Source organism: Salvelinus sp. IW2-2015, linkage group LG4q.1:29 (assembly GCF_002910315.2).
Source record: "Salvelinus sp. IW2-2015 linkage group LG4q.1:29, ASM291031v2, whole genome shotgun sequence".
NCBI classification, from domain to species: Eukaryota; Metazoa; Chordata; class Actinopteri; order Salmoniformes; family Salmonidae; genus Salvelinus; species Salvelinus sp. IW2-2015.
In genome coordinates this window covers 50,864,235-50,882,127 of record NC_036842.1, presented here as the reverse complement: position 1 = coordinate 50,882,127, position 17,893 = coordinate 50,864,235, and the positions used below count along the sequence as shown (strand labels likewise).

Sequence of the window (17,893 nt, the reverse complement as noted above, 5' to 3'; positions counted from 1 at the left end):
GACACATTGGTGCGGCTGGCTTTCGGGTTAAGCGGGCTGGTGTTAAGAAGCGTGGTTTAGCTGGTCATGTTTCGGAGGATGCATGACTCGACTTTCGCCTCTCCCGAGCCCATTGGGGAGTTGCAGCGATGAGACAAGATCAAAATTGTGGAGAAAAACGTGGTAACACACACACAAACACTTAAAAATATGAACTGCCTATTCTAAAGAACAGCTTGTCTGTGCATTTAGGAAGAGCCTGTTGAAACTAAACAGTGATCTACTTCCATATTTTACATAGATTTTAAAATAAGTTGCACCAAAGATGATAAAATAACTAAACCAAGATAGACCACAGCTTGTCATTTCCAATGTGAACAAATGAGTCATAGAGGGCAGAACAAGCAGGGAGGTGGGAAGAGCCAAGCACGAGCTAGCGAGATCCTATTGGTCAGTTCTAGCATCCTTCTGCATATTTCCGTTAGGGAACGCCTACCCTGTGAAGTGTGCGTGTGCAATAACTCAATTTGCCTTTACACTCCTAATAAACAAAGCGATTTTTAAAAACTTTTGCAAGTGGTAAAGTCTACTAAACTTAGTCCACTCTGTTCATAACAGATTCTAGTTTTGGGAACAGAAACCTGTATTGAGATCAAATGGTTCATTGATGAGAACAAGAATGTCAGCCAAATTCCATCTCCTCTCACTGTCAGCTACTGTGATTCCTCTCACTACCATATTTGCACTATGCAGAAATTGCTCTGCCATTTCCTGGTTGCAAAAATTCTAATAGTTTGCCTAATTTCAGTTTATGTGACAAACTAAGCTAGTATAGTGTAGAGAATCATTGTACCATCTAAACCACTGTGAAATATATTTTCCATAACCAAACATAGTGTATTTCAGCTGTTAGAAGCTGGTGTACAAAACCGAAAGTAAAAAATGCAAAAATGAAACTTAAGAACGGGAAGGATAGAAATGTGGCACATAGAACAGGTCTACCGCTTCTTAGACTTGCAGATCTGTAACTCACATTTCTATGAAGTCAGGTCACCCAAAAAGTTACATATTGCCACTTTAACTACGTCTGTTCGGATGTGATTAGGGTTGGAAGAACAGACATAATCGTGTAAGGTTTAAAACTTACAAGCAAAAAAGATAGGCAGAGGCTCTTCGCAAGTCTACGTCCTTGAAAAAGCCTTGGGGTGACACGGTTCCCTGGCAAACCAAGGCCGGGATTCAATGAAAGGCGCATTGTTGACAAGTGCATTGCACTTAACTTTGAAAAGTACATTTAGGCTTGAGCCTACGTCCACAGTGTTTACCACGAATGCGATCTCCGCCTACGTTGGGGAAATTGGCAATTTCAGATTGCTATTAAAAAAAGGCACATTGGCAGTAGTGCAGTGCTGAAACAAGTCGTTGAATGAATCCCGGCCTTAGGGAATGTACCTTTAATGGTTGCCATTACATCAGAGCTTCCTTTTGCCAAGCTGAACAGTTCATCAAAGTTCGTTCCTTCCACCTTTTTTTGTTTGGTCATGGGTCATGCTGATGATTGAGAGAACTGCCAGTATGGCGTCACAGAGAAATCCTGCAGCTTTAGCCACTTAGATCAACACTTGCATTAGCAGAAACAAAAACTAGTCCTGTTTGGAAAGGCAGATCAGCTCTGAAAAAGAGCTGCTGTGAAAAGATCTGTGATTGGAAAAAAAAATATCAGATTTGGGCTGCCTGTCTAAACGCAGCCTATATGGTCCCACTATCTGTGCTGCTGCTGGTTCACTCACTCACACACTCCCTCTCTAACACACACACACTAAAGCTTTAACTTAGCCCTTGGGCTCAGGGCTGACTATGGGAACACAGAGCCTGGCATTGTGCTGCTATTCGGGACGCTTTAGTCACATGGACCCCCTCATTGAGCGGATCAGACCTGGTTTAAGAGATTACTCCTGCTCCACCATTGCATCAGTGCGAAACGTGCATCAGTGACATTTTGGGGGAAAGGGGCTCACTACCGAATATCCTTCATCTGCTTTATACTGTAACACCCATGGCTACCTCAACATGTAACTCTTGGTTACTTCCTACGTCACTCATTATTTCACCATCACTGGTTATATTCCTCACCTACTTCCCACACTTACTCATTTCATTGTTCCTCAAATGTTTCCCGTGCTACGAACTAAAGACCACACCTAACACCTAGTATTTGTATATTTCTCTCTCTGCATAGCTGAATCACTCAATTAATCTTACTCCTTAGTTCAATCACCCTTTCACTTTTTCTAACCCTCATTCTATTCTGATTAAAATGGGGGACTTTTGTACCTGTATGTACCTACGTAACAAACCTTACATTAAACTCGTCCCCATTCTATAGGGTTAACATTGTTTGTAGCCACATGCACCACAATGCTACTATACTATGTTATATAGCACGGGCACAGCATTTTAATCCTTTATAGTACATAAGAACATATGTATTTGAAAACGAACCTGAGAACACCTGGATAATAGAACTCGTGGCTAATTTGGGCTCTGTGTTTACTGATAAGAATAGACCTTACTCCACATTCTAATGCATGGGGGTGGGGTCCAGTAGTCATTGGGTGGTGGAGAAGAAGGTATCATGATATATCAAAAAAAGGTTTAGACAATCTGGGCTAGCCCCATTGACATGTCCTCGCATTGAACTTCATTGTCAATGATACAATATTATAAAAACTCTTGCTTTATACACTTTACCTGGCTGCACAATGGGTGGCAGAGGGGGGGACCTGGTCCTATACAGCAAAGACAGACCTCCCACTCATATGCATGGTCATACACGTGAAGGGTCAGAGTGCCTTCAACACCGGGTCTGAACCTCCCCTTCTCCAGTGCTCTGTTCATGTTGCAGGCCACAGAGAGAGTATTAACAACCACTACTTTTCACTTGTTCCAAGAAGCGTTGAAATGCAATCAACTCCCTTCCCTACTAAATGCCTCCCCCTTTTCACCCCCCACCCCCCCAAACCACCTCTAACCTAAAAGTGTATCCCTACCATTACATCTCACCTCACAGCAACCCCTAACGTCACCCACGTCACTCTAGCCCACCCTAACCCCACCTTCTCTTCTTCGATTGGCTCAGCATCATTGCCCTCTTCTGTCCTTCCCTCCTTTCCATTTTATGCTGATTATCAGAGAAATCTGATGGGCGTAATCCAGTGTGACGACACCAATCCTGACGCTACAAATGGTAGGGCCTGGCCGTCCTGCTCCACACAGACTCTCGACAGCGCCCAGCTTCCTCCCTCCCCAGGTAAGGCTCGATCTCCCCGATCCGGAAGCCTCCGATGTGGGGTACCCACTGTGACCCATCTCCCTCACACCCAGGGGGTGGTGCATTCCAAATCCTGCTGGGGGTTTGGCAGTTCTGATGGACCCAGTGGAGTGTTGCTGGATTGGAGCCCAAATTAGGAAGTTTCTTTGCTCAGGAGGAAGGAGTGAAAAATTATTGGTATTTCATGACATATTACTCCCATGTTTTACAAGGCAGAGCATTGCCTTGTATGCTGGTTTGGTTGTTGAACGCTGCGGGGTTAAATCTGCTAAACACGAGAGATTTGAATACTTTGTGGTTCATAGACCATATCTCAAATGTGGACAGGCGGAATGTTTCAGCTTCCTTCTTGTGCCTAGCGGAGGACTTAAGAACCCACTGCCTATAGCTCTGACTAGCAATGGAGTCCAGTGCTTTCGCAGAGCTCTCTAGCTGACTCAAGACAGAAGTTTGAGGGAAGCTTTGATGGTTGCTCCGATGATCTGAATGCACTATGGGATCAGTTGTACAGTTTCTCCGAATTGAGTGGCTGACCCACACCTGACCCTGTCCATACAACTGTGCTTATTCTGTCAGTGATATCGTGATTGAGTCTGGTGTTTTTATTTGATACATCCTGCTATATAAAAGAATACACAGAATCAGACATTTTGTTAATTCAGATAACGGACAAATAAGGCGCACAATCTGAAGTGTTACAAATGCTGGTGGGTTAAGATGGAGGGAGTTTAAACCTGGAGCACAATACGTGAATTGTTTATTTTGATGTTTTCCTGGAATCCAATCAATTCTCCAATTGTTAATAATTAAATCCCTCTTATTTTCCAGTGGGTACAAAGCTGCTCWAAACAACTAAAGAAATGGCTGTTGTCGTAAGTACCTCTAAGCTCCTCTCTTTTTATGCAACAGGCTTAGATGCTGCACTGTAATTACTCAAGCCATTCAGTGGTGTTTGTATCGCAGATCAATGGTCAAATGTAACAAGTCTGGGGAACGACGAATGTAGAGACATTGAGCTTGAGAGTCAGTTCTGAGAAGAAAAAAAATTTCATCCAGTGATGAGCAGAAAACGGAGTGCATCATCGTGTTCCTTCGGAGGATGCAATCCACAATAGATAGGCTTATTGTGTCATCATGTTCTTCCGTCACTTCCCACAGTAGGGTTACTCAAACAGCAGAAATAGAATGACACTCAATATGGCCGCCAGACAGTCCACCCATCAGGGAACGTTGACTCAAACGTCATAACTTCCTGTGCCATGGACAATGTCAGCTCAACATTTCTCAGGCACATTAGCGCTGGATGCTGTCAATTGCTAGCATTAACCCCTAAGCAGATCTCAGCCCAGGTTAACCAGGCTTTACTGTGCTCATGTGAGGGAGATTAACTCATGCTAATACTAAAGCCCATTGATAGAGGCCTCCTTTTGGATTGTAGATTGGCGTACGCCCTGGATTAAACCTCATTCGTAAGGTAGCTATTTGGTAGTCTTGCGAGCGAATGGTGTTTTTGTTGGCAAGTCATGGTTGTGAGATCATCCACCCCTCTTCTCCCCAGAGTGGAACGTTCCGCATGGTGTCGGAAGAAGAGCAGGCTCTCAGGGCCAAGCTGGAGCGCCTCACGGTCAAGGACCACGGCCCCGTGTTCGGACCCTGCGCCAAGCTGCCTGACCACACCGTGCAGAAGGTCTGCGGTCACTTCCTCACACTGTAAATTCACTTCACATCATAAGCCCTACCTTAAACTCAAGTGCAACCACTTTTCGTCTGTCTCGTTCAACTGGAGTCCAGACTACCTGTACAAACTCTCTCTGGTCTCAAAAACAAGAACACTTAATTGTATCTTAAATTTCCCCAAAATAGCTATTTCTTTGCAAAGGCAAATTACAAGAACAAGCATGACATCATACTGTGTAGATGCCACATATAGCACAATCATCTGAAAAAAAATATAGCTGCTCTTCAGTTCTGAGGTTGTAGACCTCATTTGAGGTTGACTGACTGATGCTTTGATGGTTCCCTACAGGCCAAGGACGAGCTGAACGAGACAGACGAAAAGCGGGCGTTGGCAGTCAAGGAGCTGAGGGGAATCATCAAGGAGAAGGCAGAGGCTGAGGACGACCTGGCCAAAGGGGTGCTGGAAACCTTTGGAGAGAAGCCCGACGGTATGCTGGTCCGCTTCATTCGCGCCAGGAAATACGACGTGCCCCGAGCCTTCGACCTAATGAAGGGTGGGTCCCCACAAACTACTGTACTGTGTGTCAGTGAAGCTTAGTGAGCACGTTTCCGGTCTATTTCATTGAAGCTGACGTCATGTGTTGTAAATGCTTTATCTTAAAATGACAGGCAGCTATAGCCTGGTCCCAAATCTGTTGCTGTATAGCTAAGTACTGTTGGATTTGGCAAGAGAGCACGAATYGATTTGGGACCAGGCTAAGGAAGTCATGCTATTGTGCACATGATCATTCTAAACAGTGGCATTGGAACGAAATGTTAAACCTAACCAAACAACATAAGCGTCTGTTGAAGTTCCTTTATGCTTAACTCCTAACTTGGCCAGACTATATCTGATCTTGATGATCCTGTGTCTGCGTTCAGGATACGTGCGCTTCAGGAGGGATTACCCGGAGTTGTTCGAGAACCTGACCCCGGAGGCTGTCCGCAGCACCATCGAGGCCGGCTACCCAGGCATCCTGTCCAGCAGAGACAAGTACGGCCGCATCGTTCTGCTCTTCAACATCGAGAACTGGGATTACGAAGAGATCACCTTCGATGAGGTGACTACCGGGGACCTGGGTCCCCACAATGCACACATTTGAGATACATTGGGGGCGGCAGGTAGCTTAGTGGTTAGAGCGTTGGGCCAGTATCCGAAAAGTTGCTGGATCGAATCCCCGAGCCGACAAGGCAACAATCTATCGTTCTGCCCCTGAACAAGGCAGTTAACCTACTGGTCGCCAGTAGGCCGTCATTGTAAATAACAATTTGTTCTTAACTGACTTGCTTAGTTAAAAACATTTTTTAAATCATTGGTGGTCCCCGCACGGCACTAAAAACATGACAGGACCAACATTTTCATAGATATACAGTAATGGTTGTCAAATGGGAGTTATTGATCATTGAAATCATCCCATGACAATAATAATTTGAATTGGCTCATGAGATCTGTGGTTATCAAGGGCTTCTGTCACACTCAACATGGGAAAAGAATGTGCTCAAAATCTGAAAAAAAAACTAAAAATCTGTGTAGACAGGTAAAAAGGTTGCTTGGAACCAAAAATAAATCATGTAAAAATACAAAAAAAAGGGCCAGCACTCACTTGATTACGATTTGCAATAATAGAAGCTTAGTTTTAATTCACTTTCATAGCAATATTACTTAATAGACCACACACTGGCCGTAACGTATGCCAGTGTGGTCAGTCTATTGAGTCATGTTGCTATGAAAGAGAATTAAAAACAAAGCTCCTACTATTGATAATCATAATCAAGTGAGTGCTGGCCCTTTTTTCCCATTCCTCGTCATGTTGACAACAGAAGTGTCAACGGGTGTGTGCTTCAAACGTGTGTGTGTGTCTGCGCACATGTGACTATGCGTGTATGTGTGTGCTCATCAGATCTTGCGTGCCTACTGTGTAATCCTGGAGAGCCTGCTGGAGAACGAGGAGACTCAGATCAACGGATTCTGCATCATTGAGAACTTCAAGGGCTTCACCATGCAGCAGGCCTCAGGCATCAAACCCACTGAGCTCAAGAAGATGGTGGACATGTTGCAGGTCACTTTCACACACATTCCAAAGGAATAGTAAACAGCACATTACATTATGATACAAAATAATGGATTTCAAAATATATATTTTRGGGTTATCGTCCCGGCTCTAATGCCCTGAACTTTGTTGTAGCGCAACAATTATAGTTTCCCTTTCCATTACTCGTACGTGGATGATTATTTATGGTGATAGTGGTGGTGAGATCTGTAACGAATTGAACCGCTGTTCCTCTTGTGTGTATCAGGACTCCTTCCCTGCCCGTTTCAAGGCTGTCCACTTCATCCACCAACCCTGGTACTTCACCACCACCTACAACGTGGTCAAGCCCCTCATGAAGGGCAAGCTGCTGGAGAGAGTAAGTGAAACAGGCCCTGTGAAAGAACACAGAAGAATGCATTTTAAAATTMAGCCTTTTTATAGTGAGAGGTTGGTGGGAAAGTAGTGGGCAAAAATGTGGGATAATGTCTGAAGTAACATGATAAAAATCAACAAGTAAGGAAGGTGAATGGGTTCTTAAATCGACATGTAATATACAGGTAACAGTAAATACAATAATGAAAAACACTCAGCGGCCAGTTTATTAGGTACACCACCCAGTTCACAAAAATTGTTAGCTCCTACAGACTGAGTCACGTGGACGTGGTTTGCTATATAAAGCAGGCATCCAGTCATTCAGTTACCGTTCAATTGAATGTTGGGCAAAACGAGTGACCTCCGCGACTTTGAGCATACGATCATCAGTGGCAGGTGCACCGGTTCCAGTATCTCAGAAACGGGCGACCTCGTGGGCTTTTCACTCACGACAGTGTCTAGGGTTGACAGAGAATGGTGCGACAAACAAAACACATCCAGTCAGCGGCAGTCCTGGGGGCGAAAACAGCTCGTTGATGAGAGATCGGCAAGAATCATGTAAGCTAACAGGTGGACCACAAACAGGTAAATAACAGCACAGTACAACAGTGGTGTGCAGAACGGCGTCACGGAACGCACAACTCGTCGGTCCTCGTCACGGATGGGCTATTGCAGCAGAAGACCACACCGGGCTCCACTCCGATCAGCTAAAAACAAGTAGTAGTGGCTCCAGTGGGCACGCGATCACAAACACTGGACAATTGAAGAGTGGGAAAAACATTTCCTGGTCAGACTAATCCTGGTTCCTGTTGAGTCATGTTGATGGCAGAGTACAGATTTGGCGTAGGCAGCATGAGTCCATGGACCCATTCTGCCTGGTGTCAAATGGTACAGGTTGGTGGTGTACTGGTGTGGGGAATGTTTTCCTGGCACAAGTTCAGTCCCTTGATACCAATTGACCAACGTTTCCATGCCACTAAGAATTCAAGTTGTCCTGTAGGCAAGGGGGGGGGTCTGACCCGGTACTAGATGGGTGTACTTAATAAGCTAGCCACTGAGTGTATATGGTGAGAATATTTTAGTTAATAGGTTTGTCTGTCTACCAAATCAGGTGTTTGTCCACGGAGACGAGCTGGACAACTACTACAAGGAGTTTGACGCGGACATCCTGCCCTCCGAGTTCGACGGCAAGAACTCCAAGTACGACGGCAAAGCCATAGCAGCCAAGCTGTTCGACTGAACACCCCCTCTTCCCCATCCGCAACATCTCCATCTAGACACACACACACCGCCAAACAGACTCTGGAGAAAAAAATATGAAATAAAAAGCATAAAGTGTGGCTTTAGAAAACTGTGTGAAAAAAGGGGTGTGGTATTGCAGTGATTTTGTTTTCCAGTGGTTTCTAAGTATTAATACACCTTACAAAAGCACTCCCAACAGCACAGAGACTATACATGCTTGGCTCAGGCCTTATGTTGGGTTACTTAACAGCCCTAACCATCGAGCTTTTCTCTGTGCTGTGGGGGATGTGCTTTGTGTTAACCCAATCTCTGACCCAGACAGCTAGTACTAGTTAAACGTGGCAGGATCCAGTTTGCTCTATGCACCTCACGGTGATAGAAGTCCCCGTCTCCATTTGTTTGTGCTTGGAGAAGAACGAGCGGTTTAATTCTCTGAATTGCTGCAGAGGCATGAGCACGTCACCACTATGTGTACAATAAACTGTATATAATTAAAGATGACACTGTTCACCTTGGCTTGTAGAATCTTTGGAAAACACAAAACATAGGTTAGCAAGGAATACACAATAAATGCAGAGAAATCTACAACAAAATAATATATTTCAAGGATACAAGTTCAAAGTCCCCCCCCCCATAAATGTATTGCGTTTTTGCACACCCTATCGGAACCAAAACACACACGATTACTTTATACATCACGCCAAGTTGTGATTCTACATTATAATGACTGAACAGCATTGTACATCTATAGGGGTTGTAAACAAAATAAAAAGGCAAACAAAGGATGAATTCCATAGAGAAAAATAGTGGAAGTTATGACATGACCTTGTTCTCTCTGCAAGGCTCCAAGTCCAGCAACCCTTCTCTCATCTACCCAATGATATCACAGTAACTTGGTTCATTTTTATACATGGAATAGAATACAGACAAGCGCAAATAAAAAGACAGAGCCCTGGATTCAATCAAAGGCGCATTGTCGACAAACGCACTGCACTGATCAACATAACCCCAAATTCCCTGACACGTGCAGAGATCACATTCAGAAGTCAGGTCAAGTGCAAATTACCTTCAAAAGTGAAGTACGTTTGTCTACAATGCGCCTTTGACTGACTCTCGACCAGAGTATTTAAGACAACTTAGTCTGTGCTCTACATCTCAGGAACCACACCATTTTTTTTTTACAGAAAATGTTTTTTTTATTTCTTTTTAAACAGTTCCCAACAAATATCTCTTAAAAAGAACAGCGAAAATATTACCTGGAAAAAGGGAAAACGAGAACAAAAAACAAAGACGCTGTCAGACTAAATTTACACAAGGTAACCCCAACCTTAATGTTCTTTCTTTTTCTTTTTTTAAGCATGGGGCTTTGCCCATATAAGGAAGAAGACCAAGTCACATGTGTTTTGGTATTTCAATTGAGGACAACTGGGGTCTACATCTGTAGCGCATACCTATATATTATTTCACAACAGCAACAAACCTAAACGTGGCTTCAATTTTAATCTTAGCTGTTGGGTGAGTTCAATGATTCAGGTAGACACACAATGTTCATGGCAAACCTTGACAGTCAGTTCCCTATCGGGTTAAATCAATCAACTCAAATAACCAATGCTCAATGGTGGGTGCGCTTGTTTTGTGTCGCCCGTTGCCCCAGGTGGGCGGAGTTTGCTCATTTTAGACCATTCCATTGGTCCTACAGTGAAATCTCCAAAACGTGCATGCCAGAAAAGTGTCATTGACATTGCACCATTGAACATGGGCTACTCAGGCAAACCAACTGAATGACTGAAATAGCACAGTGGCTGTGAATAAGGACTTTAGTCAGTGCACTCGGCTTGTAAGAATCAACTACTTAGAAAAGGTCAGAAACACTCCTATACTCACAACTCAAGTTACAATATATAAAAATCTATGCATTTGATTCTCAGAAGTAGAGTGCTGTGTAGTGCAAGCCAACCATGGGAGAATTTCAGAGGCTGTTCCACCAAGTATAGAGTACAGGAGAAGGGAACTTGTCATTAATGTGTTCTGGGTAGGATTGGGTGCTTCCTCAGAATGTCAGATATTTACAGAGTGTGGTCCTTGAACACTATGTATGCATATTGAAATGAAAATAGTCATGAAGTACTTTAAACCATTGCCATCCTTTCTTGGTTTGAAATCATTTTTTTTAAACTTAATTTTTTTATGTTTGAGGCACTTTGACAATGTGAAGACAAAATATAGTATCACTAGGGCCAGGAAAGTATTGCCTATTAGCCTAGAACTAGAGCCAAGACCAGATTTTGACCAAATTATTAAAAAGAGCTAAAGAAGCTTAACATAGAAATAAAATGTCTGTTCTAGGAATTCTATTTCTCTGCTTAACAAAAGCCTTCAGAGTTTCAACCTCCCAGAGCTCCCATTTGAACCCCCCCCCCCCACACTCGGGAACAAACAGCTAGGGAGAGTCGGGACCAAGTAGCAACCCAAGTGTGAGAACCAAGGGGTGCTGGCTGGGACTTTGCACACAGAAGCTAAATCTCCTCTCCAGTCTTTTCCACAGAACTGACCAATAAATAAGCCACTGCGGAGTCTTGTAGCTGTTCACCAGCATGTGCAGGTTACACAGTGTATCCACGTTTAGAGGAGCGAGTGCCATCCATTCGACCGACTGGAGTCCATGGGTAAGGCTTTCAATGAATGTCATTCGCAGCTGAATGCTGTGTTTCTCAAAGCAAAGCTATAGTCCGACAAAGTCAGGCGAGCTACTGTGCCCATAGATCATCCCCGTCCCCCTTTTGAAGAATACAGGGTTCGGCCTTCTCTCGTGGGCGTATGTGTCTTTATAAACTAGGAGTCCCTTAAAAAAAAAAAAAAGTGTGAGTAACAGATAAAGTGACTCTTGATTGACAGGATGTTAGGGGAGTAGGACAGAGGAATACTGGGCGTGCGTATATTAATAATAGCAATAACGTATGTGTGTACGCCTGTAAATGTAGGTAGAGTGTGAAACTTTTCCTTTAGTCTCATGGCATCCCCGTTTTATCCCTGGCAGTGTGTGTGTCCATACAACATACGTGAGCATGTGTGCGGTAAGCTTTACCGTCGGCCTGTGGACAGGGTCCACGACGTGTCCTCAGGCAGGGCGGTCTGTGTCTTTCCCACTGGCATATTGCGTTGGCATAGCCCACGATAACCTTGTCCATCCAGGTGAGGGGCTGGGGAAACAGCACAGCCCCCTCGAAGAAGCCCAGGTGACCCCCGTGGAGCGTCAGGGCGAAGATCACATTCTGCTTCTTTTCTGACGGGTGTGGAGAAAGAGACGGTGATGCTAACAGTTAGCATGTGGTGGTGTCGTTACGTAAACAATGGCTTATGGTGGATGCTGATACTACTGGTACTAGGTAAGATGCCACCAAAGTGGTATTGGGGTGCAGAGGAGTATTTTTGTCCGTAATAAAGCCCCTTTGTGGGGGAAAAACTCATTCTGATTGGCTGGGGCTGGCTCCCCCGTGGGTGGGCCTGTCTCCCAAGTGGGTGAACCTATGCACACCCGTGGCTGCGCCCCTGCCCTGTCATGTYAAATCCATAGATTAGGGCCTAATGAATTTCAATTGACTGATTTCCTTATATGAACTAACTCAGTAAAATGAAAAATGTGTTCATATTTTTGTTCAGTATAGATTAGGTCATTGCACTCTTACTCGAACACAGTAAACACGATGCAAAACACCTCGAATGGTAGATGTAACAGTGCAAGTCGATGAGGTAATGAATTAGACATTGCCAATGTACTGACGATTCATTGGTTTATTTTTGTGCAAGCTCGCAGGTAGCCCTTTCTGGCAGAGCCTCGAGTTTCCTCACAGATGTGTGACTCCTTCGCCTAATCTCCTTTCCATTTCTGCCACCCAACACTCTCAGCCCTGACTATCTCCGTCTTTATTTCTCTCTCGTAACTTTTAGTCAGTGCAAACTGAACGCAAGTGAGGCTCAGATACAAATCAAAAACGTGTACGGGACAGAAGTATAGATTATATCAAACGTGCAGCACACTGCTTTTCTATTCAAGCCGCAACCCAGTCTTTCACTCTGGCCCAGGTGACACCGTTGCAGAAACACTAGTGACCAGAGTAAATAATACAACAACCGTCAGTAAATAACATGGCCACAGGCCTGCCCTGAACAGGCATGGGCCTGTATTTACAAAGCATCTCAGAGTAGGAGTGCTGATCTGTGGCCTGTCCATATCATCTTATTCATTATGACTTCATTATGATATTATCCAAGATCAGCGTCTGTCTCTATGTAAAGTACATACGGTTAGTGGTGAGGTGGTAGCAGCTGACCTGCGATTAGCTCTCCATATGGAGGAAGCACACGCACACAAACACACGGGCCATTTAAAAAAGGCAGCTCATCGGCGCTGAGAGGGAGCAGAGAGGCACACAGCAGAGGCAGCTGGTGCCGGCCGTGCAGCACAGCGCTGGCTGCTGAAAGAGCCCAGGCAGACTGAGGCTGGCTGGCTTCCTGARTGACCTCCAGATACAGACAGACAGCGCTAATGGGATTAAGTGCTGGCCTTTAAGGCCAGAGAGACGATGAACTGGAGTAACACTGACTGAACCCATCTACCTTTATTAGAGAGCATGACTCACCCTTAAAATCGGGTTGTGTGCGACTACATATGGTACATGAGGCTACTTCCATATCCGCGTCTATGCAGTTGTCCAATACAATAGGTTTGTTTGCACTCTAGTAGCCTTTGGTGGTGAGGATAGCCTGTATACCCTTTATGGGACACCGCCCACAACACAGTCCTCTATGGAACATGCAGGCCAGGCGTAGAGTTACAGGGCCTAAGGCAGGGCTCTCCGATGCTGTTCCTGGAGTGCTGCCCTCCTGTAGGTTCTCAATTCAACCCCAGATGTAAATAGCCTGATTCAGCTTATCAACTAGCTAATTATTAGAATCCGGTGTGCTAGATTCGGGTTGGAGTGAAAACCTATAGGTCGGTAGCCCTTCAGCAACATGGTTGGAGCGCCCTGGTCTCAGGGGAAGTAGATACCAGCACCTTTCTCCTACAAGCCCTGTGGCTGTTGATTTACACACTAAAATGGGGGTCGGGCCAGTGACTCCCACCCACTGAGGCAGACAAATTCTTAAAATGTGGGCGACACATGGCGCACGCAACAAAAAACAAACACACCCTATAAATAATACCACAGCACAGGGGATCGCAAGGCCATGAAATATTCAAAAAGACTGTCTGGGCAGGGAGACGCTGCAGAGAAGGATTTATCAACACTTAGCGGTCAACACTTAAGCAGAGAAAGGAAGAAGCGGCTAAGTTGACGTGACCCTGGTGTTGATTGAATAATTAATTGCGCTACTACTAATGACATTGCACATCGTCACAATGTCCAGTGTAAAAGGATTTTGCATTAAGCCAAATGTAATCAAATAAGAATGCTCAGTACACGTTTATTGGAGGTGATTTGGCCATAAATTGTGAACTTGGTGAGCGTGGCCCATTTACGCCCATCAATTTTTTTGGAAGACATCCTTTCCCGGCTACTAAAACTGCTATCACTCACTATGAATTAATAATTGGTATTAATGAATCAATAAAATGTGATGAGTACTCAATTAGTTACAACTCTTACTGAATGGAGCTAATACCTGCGAGTGTGCGTGGGATGGTCAGAAGTGACCGATGGACCAGAGGGTCATCTGAGGAGTTGACCAGCAGTAGAGGCACATTGATCTGAAATAGGATTGTCATCATCACCCCCATTCACCATCATCATCATCATTAAGTTTGAAAATCACTTTGTAATCACTCTGGGCTAGGTTTCGCAAATCCTTAGTAGCTAAAATAGTCAAAAGAAAAATCTCCACAACCCAGACCGACAACCACATTAGTGGAACAATTATAAAATCAATATCTGACTTCAAATCTTCGAGCAAAATTTGTTCAATTAAGCACTTTGTGTGTCTATAGGAGACTTGAGTCTGGGTCGTCAAGAGCAATAATGTACTACTTCAGCTACGAAGGCTCTGGGAGACTCAGGCCTGGTCCGTGTTCACTCACATTGTGAATGTAGTGTACGCAGCTTTCCTTCTCGTAGTACTCTTTCAGCGTGTCGTGACCATGGAACTTTCTGTGAAACGTATGAACAAAAAACCCATCAGGTTATAGCAACAAGGCCACAATTACTAAAGACAAGATTATTTCAAGATGGCCACCACAGTCTGAGAAAGCCGGCCGTCACCTCATGATATTGTCATCGATCTGCATGAGGGAGGTAGCTGTGTACAGTCGGCTCAGGTCTGCGTCCTCCATCTTGCTCGAGTTCATCCCAAACAAACTGCCCCTGTCAATCAGAAACAGTGTACAGGTGGTACACAATGTATGACGTAAAATAAATTCCTGCAAAAAATTCACTCCAACTCATCAGTATCAGAAATATAACTTACGCAAAAAATATTGCAGTATGCTGAAAATACTGCGTCCAAATGTTTTTTTACTGCAGTAATTTTGCAGTGCGACTGCAGTACCAGTGCAGTATACTGCAGTTCAACTTTAGTTATTCTGCAATTACGGTGTCCAAAATACCAGTCGACTGCAGTTACTGCACTTCTACTGCAGCGTCAAAACTGCAATATTTTTTGTAATGGGTGTTAACAGACAATGCCAATAAAGTCAGACTAAGTGTCAAATAAAATGTTTTTTTTTTGTGGTTTAATATATCTCGAAATGTATAGATGAAAGATTAATTTGCCATTTGGGTCACTTCAAAGTGATACAAATGAAGGTTTTACGAATTATAAGTACAGCAGCTTTATTTACAAATTGCAGGTCAGATTTCTCCAGGTAATTTTGGCACATAGGTCTATTGATAATTTACCTTGCGCACATTCTATCGGTTCCTCTGATCCATCCACAACAGCAGCAAATCAACACATACAGCATCTAGCTATATCCCGCTCAATACAAAATGAGACTCATTATTAAATGAAGAGTTGAGTGACAGAATACACATGTAATTTAGTACGTTATTTATAATGAGGGACACCTGGAGAAAATCAGACTTCTGAAGTGGGCAAAGGTGAAAAGACAGCCATTATAATAAGAGCACTGTATGAATCTCTTATTTGCGGACCGCGAAAGAAACACAGTCTAAGTATGGGGAAGGTGGGTTCTACTAAGCTATATGGAAATGTTTTTTAAAAAATATTTAAAAAAGGGCATACCAAGGATCATTTAGCTTTTTAATTAAACATTTTAAAAAATCCCCCTTTAAATATATATATATAAAAAATATTGAAACATTATTTGTTGAAAAAAATATATAATGTTGGGGCCTTATCGCTTATTAGCCGAAACAAAGACATTGAATAACAGATTCACTACATGGAACAACCGACCAAATGAATTCAAAAGGCACTGTTGAATGACTGTATAGCCTAATAAGGGATCTTTCGTTTCATCATTATTTAAGTCGCTCTGGATAAGAGCGTCTGCTAAATGACTTAAATGTAAATGTAAATTAAAATTTCCTTTTATACAGTCTAAATGTGCAATTTATAGGCATGTTGTTGAAGTGTTGTTGAACTGCTAAGCACTCCTGCCAGTCTGTAGCGTCACACAAATGCTTCACAATTGATTTCTTAAAATGGCTGGCTATAGCCTTGAAATAAAGATCATAAAATATAGCCTAAATAATTAATAGGCTACCTGGCTTGCCGCCGACTCATTTAGAGTTAGTACGTTGTTGAGTAGCCTGTTGATAGAATCACACGTCACTTCTCAAGCAAAGTAAACGTTTTGTCACCTCGGCTATAGGAGGATGTAGTGCATCCGCCGAATGTCAGAGACAAACCAAAGATATCCAATCCATATGCGTCGGAGTCACTTCTTTCCCCGGCTTTTTACAGCTTGTTTGTAGCATAAAGCTAGAGATATACAGTGGGGAGAACAAGTATTTGATACACTGCCGATTTTGCAGGTTTTCCTACTTACAAAGCATGTAGAGGTCTGTAATTTCTATCATGGGTACACTTCAACTGTGAGAGACGGAATCTAAAACAAAAATCCAGAAAATCACATTGTATGATTTTTAAGTAATTAATTTGCATTTTATTGCATGACATAAGTATTTGATCACCTACCAACCAGTAAGACAAGATCCTTCAGGTTTCGGGGCTGTCGCTGGGCAATACGGACCTTCAGCTCCCTCCAAAGATTTTCTATTGGGTTCAGGTCTGGAGACTGGCTAGGCCACTCCAGGACCTTGAGATGCTTCTTACGGCACCACTCCTTAGTTGCCCTGGCTGTGTGTTTCGCGGTCGTTGTCATGCTGGAAGACCCAGCCACACCCATCTTCAATGCTCTTACTGAGGGAAGGAGGTTGTTGGCCAAGATCTCACGATACATGGCCCATCCATCCTCCCCTCAATACGTGCCAGTCATCCTGTACCCTTTGCAGAAAAGCATCCCCAAAGAATGATGTTTCCACCTCCATGCTTCACGGTTTGGATGGTGTTCTTGGGGTTGTACTCATCCTTCTTTTTCCTCCAAACACCGGCGAGTGGAGTTTAGACCAAAAAGCTCTATTTTTGTCTCATCAGACCACATGACCTTCTCCCATTCCTCCTCTGGATCATCCAGATGGTCATTGGCAAACTTCAGACGGGCCTGGACATGCGCTGGCTTGAGCAGGTGACCTTGCGTGCGCTGCAGGATTTTAATCCATGACGGTGTAGTGTGTTACTAATGGTTTTCTTTGAGACTGTGGTCCCAGCTCTCTCCAGGTCATTGACCAGGTCCTGCCGTGTAGTTCTGGGCTGATAACTCACCTTCCTTATGATCATTGATTGCCCCACGAGGTGAGATCTTGCATGGAGCCCCAGACCGAGGGTGATATGACCGTCATCTTGAACTTCTCCATTTTCTAATAATTGCGCAACAGTTGTTGCCTTCTCACCAAGCTGCTTGCCTATTGTCCTGTAGCCCATCCCAAGCCTTGTGCAGGCTACAATTTTACCCCTGATGTCCTTACACAGCTCTCTGGTCTTGGCCATTGTGGAGAGGTTGGAGTCTGTTTGATTGAGTGTGTGGACAGGTGTCTTTTATACAGGTAACGAGTTCAAACAGGTGCAGTTAATACAAGTAATGAGTGGAGAACAGGAGGGCTTCTTTAAAGAAAAACTAACAGGTCTGTAGAGCCGGAAT

At 43.9% G+C, this 17,893-nt stretch overlaps 2 protein-coding genes across 6 annotated transcripts in view; one reads left to right on the top strand and one right to left on the bottom strand.

Annotated features, from left to right (window-relative positions):
- Window positions 1–3,165: 3,165 nt before the first annotated feature.
- Window positions 3,166–9,188, top strand: LOC111962098 (retinaldehyde-binding protein 1). Its single transcript, XM_023984929.1, has 8 exons — window positions 3,166–3,289; window positions 4,139–4,182; window positions 4,869–4,997; window positions 5,337–5,541; window positions 5,909–6,087; window positions 6,928–7,086; window positions 7,325–7,435; window positions 8,543–9,188. Exons 1-8 carry the CDS (start codon window positions 3,181–3,183, stop codon window positions 8,669–8,671), a joined length of 1,065 nt encoding a protein of 354 aa, XP_023840697.1. The 5' UTR covers window positions 3,166–3,180; the 3' UTR covers window positions 8,672–9,188.
- Window positions 9,189–9,256: 68 nt separating this feature from the next.
- LOC111962097 (monoacylglycerol lipase ABHD2) overlaps window positions 9,257–17,893 on the bottom strand; it is a 21,472-nt gene continuing 12,835 nt past the window's right edge. For all 5 annotated transcript variants that reach the window (XM_023984922.2, XM_023984928.2, XM_023984923.2 and 2 more), the window contains 5 exons: window positions 14,931–15,032; window positions 14,750–14,819; window positions 14,338–14,422; window positions 11,759–11,956; window positions 9,257–11,515 (listed from right to left, as the gene is read on the bottom strand). In XM_023984922.2, the coding sequence (XP_023840690.1) occupies window positions 11,499–11,515; window positions 11,759–11,956; window positions 14,338–14,422; window positions 14,750–14,819; window positions 14,931–15,032 (472 nt within the window). In that variant the 3' untranslated portion in view covers window positions 9,257–11,498. The remainder of the gene's footprint in view (window positions 11,516–11,758; window positions 11,957–14,337; window positions 14,423–14,749; window positions 14,820–14,930; window positions 15,033–17,893) is intronic.